The sequence below is a fragment of the Nematolebias whitei genome, chromosome 11, assembly GCF_014905685.2.
Source record: "Nematolebias whitei isolate Nwh7 chromosome 11, NemWhi1, whole genome shotgun sequence".
In the NCBI taxonomy this organism is placed as follows: domain Eukaryota; kingdom Metazoa; phylum Chordata; class Actinopteri; order Cyprinodontiformes; family Rivulidae; genus Nematolebias; species Nematolebias whitei.
Genome location: NC_056508.1, coordinates 12,525,944 through 12,533,438, shown reverse-complemented (window position 1 = coordinate 12,533,438; position 7,495 = coordinate 12,525,944). Strand labels below are relative to the sequence as shown.

Here is a 7,495-nt window from a genome sequence, read left to right as displayed (position 1 = left end):
CCCCCCCCCCCCCCCCCAAAAAAAAGGGAAGAAATGGGTAAAGATAATGGATGGATTGATGGATAGTTTTGCATGATATTTAACTAAATCTAAAACATGAGTTCAGCGTTTGTCTCCTTTTGAAAGTGTTCCTTCAAATTAAAAGGTCCTCAGGAGGTGTAACAAAGTTTCCACACTGAGGACGTGTTAATGATTCAGCTCTCAGCTGACGACACCGGTGACCTTGTTCCTTTATACCAATAGAGCAGACACATCCTGCTGCTTGGACTTGTCTCATCTCTGGGATTTGCTGCTCGACATTTTTCTTTTGTAATAACTTGATAACATTCAACAAACTAGATCTTCCTTCCTCCCTTATCATTTATGCCACAACAGCATACACTTTTTATACCCCACTTTCTTTGTCTTACCATCTTTCTTTCTCTTCCAAGAAAGGAAGACGAGAAAATAAATCAGAAGATAAAAATGTGGCTGTGCAAAATTGCAAAGAATTAAGGTCTTTCATCATCAGCTGTACAAAATACTGTGAAAGGACTCGGGGAGTCAGGGGAAATCTTAGTTAGAACAGGCCGGAGCCTTTTGTGATCTTTCAAGCCCTCAGGTGGCCTGGCATAAAAACACTGTCAGGCTACTGTGATCAGTATAACCACAAGGGATCAAAAGTACCTTAAAAACCAGTGAGAATAAACACAAGTGACCAGTTCATTCAGGACTGCAACCTGAAACTGTTTTACAGTGAACAGAAGCTGCGCGGAAACACTTTTGAACTTTCTGGACACAGAAAAAAAAAAGACCATGACTACATATTCTGTAGTCCACTTTGCAGTTTGCTCATGGAAGAAATTAATATCAAGTAGTACTTTTTTCAAAGTTAAGAAAGTTCATCAAGACTTCATCCATCAAGAAACTAGCATTTGTTAGACAATGGTTTGCAAAAGCTTTCAGCCCTGTGGTATTCCTCCATCTTGGAGAAATTATTTACTGTTAAGATATTAATGTGCCTGTGACATGAATATCCTACAAATACAAAAAGTGGACAAAAAAATCTTAATATTTAAGAAATTTAGCATAAAACATTTGATTTTACCCATGGTCAAAGTTAAACAGAAAGTGATGTCACAGTATCAAAGGGTAGCTCTTTAAAAAGGGGAACCTCCAGGTCTTTGTTTATTGAAATATTATCATCTCATTGGTCATGACTCAAAATAATGTAAAGAAACAAAAAGAGGCAATATAAAAATATAAATTTCTGTTGAATTTTAGGAAATATTCTTGGAGTTTTTAGACTATATAAGAAGCAGAAACCCAAACAGTGTCTCTGAGCTAACTCCAGATAATGATGCTGAGATTGATCCTCGCTGTGAATCGAAGCGTCTCTGAGATGAGAACTTTTTTATTGATCTGCTGAGCTGAAGTCTTGTTGTTTTCTGCATGACTTGAATAGTTCTCGCTGATGCAGCAGCTGCAGAAATGAAAGCCCGACTGTGTCAGCTCTGTTTCTTTCTGTAAATCAGACTTCATCGTCACTGTTCCTATGTTTCAGGTCAAGGTCTTGCAGAGGAACGCATAGTGGGAGGCTACGCACCAGTTCCACATTCCATCAAGTACATTGTGTCGGTGCAGACCACGAACCGTCAGCACTTCTGTGGGGGCTTCTTGATCAGTCGATTCTGGGTAGTCACAGCAGCACATTGTAACATCGGGTGAGCTGGTTTCTTCTCTTAACAGAACACAACGGTTGAACAATCTCAAGCAAAAACATAAACTTGAGGAAGCAGTAAAGTAATCCCCAGGACACCCAGTATATTCCCTTTTCTGTGAGATCACAAAGTTCTGAAAAAGGCTCCGTTAACAGGGAGTGACCTAGGCCAAACGTCTGCATTGTACAGGATTTCATCGGAGGGAGTTACAAGCCACACGAGATGCTCAGTTCTGTGAATTATCAGGGCTGAAAGAAAACAAATGAAAATGACACCGGCACGCAACGGTGGTGCTTTTGGAAACTGACACAAGCATGGAGGTGCCATTGGAGCTCAGGGACACGACATTTTTAAAGAACAACAAGCAGTTTGGCCTGATAAGAGACATTAAACTTTCAACATTAAATCCGCAATCTAGATTTATATCAGTGATATTTTATATCTGTTATTAAATAACATACAGGATGTTACTGGCAGGGTTTCCACAGATCGGTATCACCTGTTAGTCTTCAGCAAGCTTCATTGTAATCAGAGAGTTAAAAAATAAATTTACCCTGAATTAAAAGAAGAAAAACTATATTATTTGATATTTTTGTTAAACCACATGCACCCGTTTTAAAAAGGGTCACTTTACTGCGGTTTCCCTTCCTTTTGTTTTGCCAGATTTATAAAAGAGTTTGTGTCATGCCTGACCTGACTGAGGTTGACATGCAGTGTTTTTGGTGTCTTCCATGCTTCTGTGTGGTTCAGTCAGCTGTAACTTTGTGCAAACAAGCTCATGTTCTGGTCCTTTTAGACCCACACAGTTCTTGTGAGGTCAAAGGATTTGTTAAGTTCAATATGGAATGATTTGTGAGTGTTTTCTGCTGCTGTTCATCCATCCAGTATCCAATCCTTTTGCCTTTCCAGTTTGCAGGGAACACTGGTGCCATATGCAGCAGTCCCAGTGTGAGAGGCAGAGGACACACTGGACAGATCTCCAGTCCATCACAGGGACAAATAGACAAACAATCATTCACACTCTCACTCACACCTAGAAACAATTTAATGTCACCAAACAGCCTAGCATGCATGTTTTTCTCTGTTCTGGAAATTAAATACCTTTCGTTTATCATGGACTCCCTCCATCACGGTTTTTCAAAATAAGACTGGACATGACACACAATTGGCTCATTGATGGATAAGCCATATGATTGGCATGGCATTTCTATTTAAAATAAATTATTTAAAATAATTTAGCACCTGCTGCACCTGTGTGCAGCCCACAGCTGCAGTAGAAGCTTCCTTCTTCAGTGTGTCATATCTCCCTTCTGTACTGGAGAAGAGGGTGTGGCTGAAAACGCTTGCAGATGGCAAAGTGCAGCATGAGGCAGAGAGCTGAAATCATGGGACATTCTGTGCTCTTTTAGAGTGTTTAGAGTTTAGAAACATTGTTTAGAATATTGCAAGAGTGTGGGAAGGGTTGAAAACGCCTTTATATAAATATGTAAATAAACTACTACTACTTGGACTACTGTATCCAAACTTCACGGTTTTTCACTAATCACAGTGGGATGTGGTCCCTAACACCAGTGAAAAACGAAGGAAAACTGTATACGAACAATATGCCCATTATTAGAGAGAAAAAAAATCTTGTTTCAGCTTTTCCCTCTTCAGGGGTCTCCACAGTGAGTCATCCTCCTCCATCTCTGTCCTCTGCATCCTCTGTCCTCACTCCAACACCTCCATGTCCTCTCCAACTGCATCCACATATCCCCTTTTTGTCTTTTTCCTGGCTGCTGCATTTCTAAACCTTCTACTAATATTCCCACTGTCCCTCCTCTGGACATGTCCAAACCATCTCAGTCTGGCCTCTTTAACTTTATCTCCTAGTTGTTCAACCTGTGCTGTACCGCTGATGATCTCATTTCTAATCTTATCCATCCTTGTCACTCTTAAGGAGAACCTCAACATCTTCATTTCTGCCACTTCCAGTTCTGTCTCATGTCTTTTTGTCACTTCCACTGTCTCTAGTCCATACAACTTAGATGGTCTCACCACTGTTTTGTAAACTTTTCCTTTGACCTTTGCTGCCACTCCTGAAACTTTTCTCCATTCACTCCATCCTGCCTGGATTTTCTTCTTCATCTTTTTACCATATTCCCCATTTTTCTGGACAGTGGACCCTAAGTACTTGAAGTCCCGAACCTTTGTGACTTCTGCTCCTTGTAGCCTCACTTTTCCACCTGTCTCTCTCATTCACACACATACTCTGTCTTATTAGGGTTGACTTTCATTCTTCTTCTTTCAAGTGCATACCTCCACCTCTCCAAGTTCTCTTCCACCTGTTCCCTGTTCTCACCACAGATCACAGTGTCATCTGCAAACATCATAGTCCATGGTGATTCCTGCCTGACCTCATCTGTTATTCAGTCCATCACCAGAGCAAACAATAATGGGCTCAGAGCTGATCCTTGATGCACTCCCACTTCAGGTCTCTCTTGTAAATGAGTCCTTGAGGCTCAATGGGATTTACCTGTCTAAATAAAGGTTGAATGAAAAAAAAAACTCCCAACTCCACTTTGAAGCTATCTGTCATTACAGCACATATCACCACAGTCCTGCTGTCTTCATACATGGCCTGTACCAGTCTAAAATACACTGTTTGGCACCCCCCCAAAAAGTCACCAACTGGATTTCACTAAGCAAATAGGTACGAACCTCCTATTGGATAATTACTGCATGGGCAATTATCTTTCAGCTGGCAACAACTTATTTAAGCCCAACTGCTGCAATGAGTTGCTTCTCATTTCTTAAACAATCATGCCGAAAGACACATCGTGTGGTTGTAGAAAATATGTCAGTCTGTTTGAAAAGGGTCAAATCATTGGCATGCATCAAGCAGAGAAAACATCTAAGGATATTCTAAAAAAGTTAAATCTGGTCCTCTGGACATTCAAAAAAAAAATATTGTAGAAACGTTTTGTCTTTCATCCACAAGACTTCCTCAGTCTGAGGTGCTGTATTCAGCTCAGCCTTAGAAATAGCACCCTCTCGCAGTGGATCAACCAGTTTGCTGCTGACAGCCAAAACCAACTTTTCACATAATCAAGGAGGACCATCAGCCTAACAATGGATCATTAGCACACTGATGGCTGTTTACTATTCACAGAGGGCTGAGTGATACTAGCAATAACAGCATTGTAAGAGGGGGACAGTTGAACATGGAGGCCTCCACCCCTGTTTAATGATGGACGGTTTCTTTTCACAGATGGCCTCCTTTACTCCTCTGTCAAACCTTCATTCCTCTCTATCAAGGATGTGAAATATTAATGTAACACTGGATGGAAATATATGGTGTGACATTGCAGAAGCTTATCGAAACATTGCCACAGCGAATGCATGCCGTAATCAAAGCTAAAGGCGGTTCAACTAAATATTAGTGTGTGACCTTTTTTTTTGGGTACTTCTCTGCCACTCCAGATTTCCTCATGCAATGCCACATCTCATCCCTCAGCATCCCGTCATATGCTTTTTCAAATCCACAAACAAGTTCTTTCTGGCCCTCTCTGTATTTCTCCATCAGCATTCTCAAAGCAAAGATGGAATCTGTGGTACTCTTTCTCGACATGAAACGATACTGCTGCTCACAAATAGTCACCTCTCGTCTAAGTCTTGCTTCCACAACTCTCTTCCAGATCTTCATCGTGTGGCTCATCAACTTAATTCCCCTGTAGTTGCTACAACTCTGTACATCACCCTTGTTCTTAAAAATGGGCACCAGCACACTTTCCCTCCATTCCTCAGGCATTTTCTCACCCTCAAATATGCCATTGAATATTTGAGTCAAAACCTCACTTCCATCTCTCCTAGACATGTCCAAACCTCCACTGGTATGTCATCAGGTTCTACTGCCTTCTCCTTCTTGATTCTTTTAAGAGTTTTGAGGACTTCACCCTCAATAATCTTTCCCACTTCCTGGTCCAGGATTTCTATGACCTCTACTCTTCTTTCGCTTTCATTCTCTTCATTCATTAGCTCCTCAAAGTATTCCTTCCATCTTCCTGTCACTTTCTTCACTTGTTAGATACCATTACCAGTTCTTTAACAAGCCTAACCTGCTCACATCCTTTCCATCCTAATCCCTCTGTCTTGCCAACTGGTACAAGTCCTTCCCGCCTTCTTTAGTGTCCAGCCTTCCATACAACTCATCATACGCCTTCTGTTTTGCCATTGCTCCGTCCCTCTTTGCTCTATGTTGCATCTCCTTATATTCCTGTCACCTCTCTTCAGTCCTCTCACTATCATATGTCTTCTTGGCTAACCTCTTTCTTTGAACGGTGTCCTTCACTTCACTATTCCAGTAATAGGTTTCCTTATCATCCATTCTCTATCCAGATGACACATCAAGTACTTTCCTACCCATCTCTCGAATTACTGCTGCTGTTGTAGTCCAGTCATTTGGAAGCTCTTTCTTACTACTCAGAGCCTTTAACAGCTCTTCTCTGAATTTCTCACAACATTCTCCCTTCTTCAGCTTCCACCATTTAGTCTTTTTCTCTGATTTTACACTTTTTCTCTTCTTCACAACAACATCCATTCTACACGCAACCATCTGATGCTGTCTGGCCATGCTCTCCCCTGCCACAACCTTACAGTCTCCAATCTCCCTCAGGTTTCCTCTTCTACACAGAATGTAGTAGACCTGCATACTCCTTCCTCCAATTTTATAGGTCACTCTATGTTCCTCCCTCTTTTGGTTGACTACAGACATTTCCAACCTCTTGGCAAAATCCACCACCATCTCTCCTGGTTCTTTCCTTGACACCAAATCTGCCCATCACTTCCTCATCCCCTCTGTTTCCTTCACCAACATGTTCATCAAGTCTACTCCGATCACCACTCTCTCCTCACTGGGAATACTCTCATATACATCTTTCCAGATTTTTTTTCTCCAAAATATAAAAATCCAACTTGTGAAGGACAACCACTGACAACATTCAGCAACAAACCTTCAACATCTCCCTTCAGACACAGAGAAAATTCAACCAAAAATTAAAATGAAAATAAAAATAAGGAAGACAGTATTACGACTTTTAAGTGAACACACAATCAAGCAATTCCAGATATTTTGCTGTTAACTGCTGTTACTGAATATTTCAAGATGATCTGCTGCCTAAAATTCATTCATTATCTTTTGCTTATCTGATGTTGGGTCATACGATAACAAGTCCAGGAGGGAAACCCAGACATCCCTCTCCCCAGAGACACCTCCTCAAGCTCCTGCAGCTCCTCCTGGGGAATCCCAAGGCGTTCCCAGGCCAGAGAGGATATATAATCCTCTCAGTGAGTTCTGGGTCTGCCCCGGGATCTCCTCCCAAAGGGACATGTCTGGAAAAAAGAGATTTATTTTCTGGGCATCATTTGTGATATTATTTATAGAAACTGCCTGACAGTTCATTTTTGTATTGCTCTATGAATGTTATTTATTTATTTATTACTGCTGCTAAGGACTTTTTAAAATTAATTATTTTCTTTACAGCTTTTTATGTTTTTATTTTCTCTTTTAGTGTGAATAAAATGAGGTTAATTGACCAACAAAATGTTTTAATACAAATGAATACCATTCAACATAGTTTGGTAATCAGACCATATATGAACAGACCATGAGGCAAGAGCTTGATTAGGGAAGTATTTAACTGAACAAAATACAGCATGCACTGAAACTCTGCTTGTCCAATTATTTCACCTAAAGGGATATTTAAAGTGTTAACTTTCATTCTAAATTATTTAACCTAGTTTTGCTATTGGAAATA

At 40.6% G+C, this 7,495-nt stretch overlaps 1 protein-coding gene across 1 annotated transcript in view; it reads left to right on the top strand.

The window, feature by feature from the left end:
* Positions 1-7,495, top strand: part of LOC119416613 (trypsin-3) — a 42,310-nt gene that overhangs the window by 5,385 nt on the left and 29,430 nt on the right. Inside the window, exon 2 of the mRNA XM_037683803.1 lies at positions 1,544-1,703. Within this exon, the coding sequence (XP_037539731.1) occupies positions 1,544-1,703 (160 nt within the window). The remainder of the gene's footprint in view (positions 1-1,543; positions 1,704-7,495) is intronic.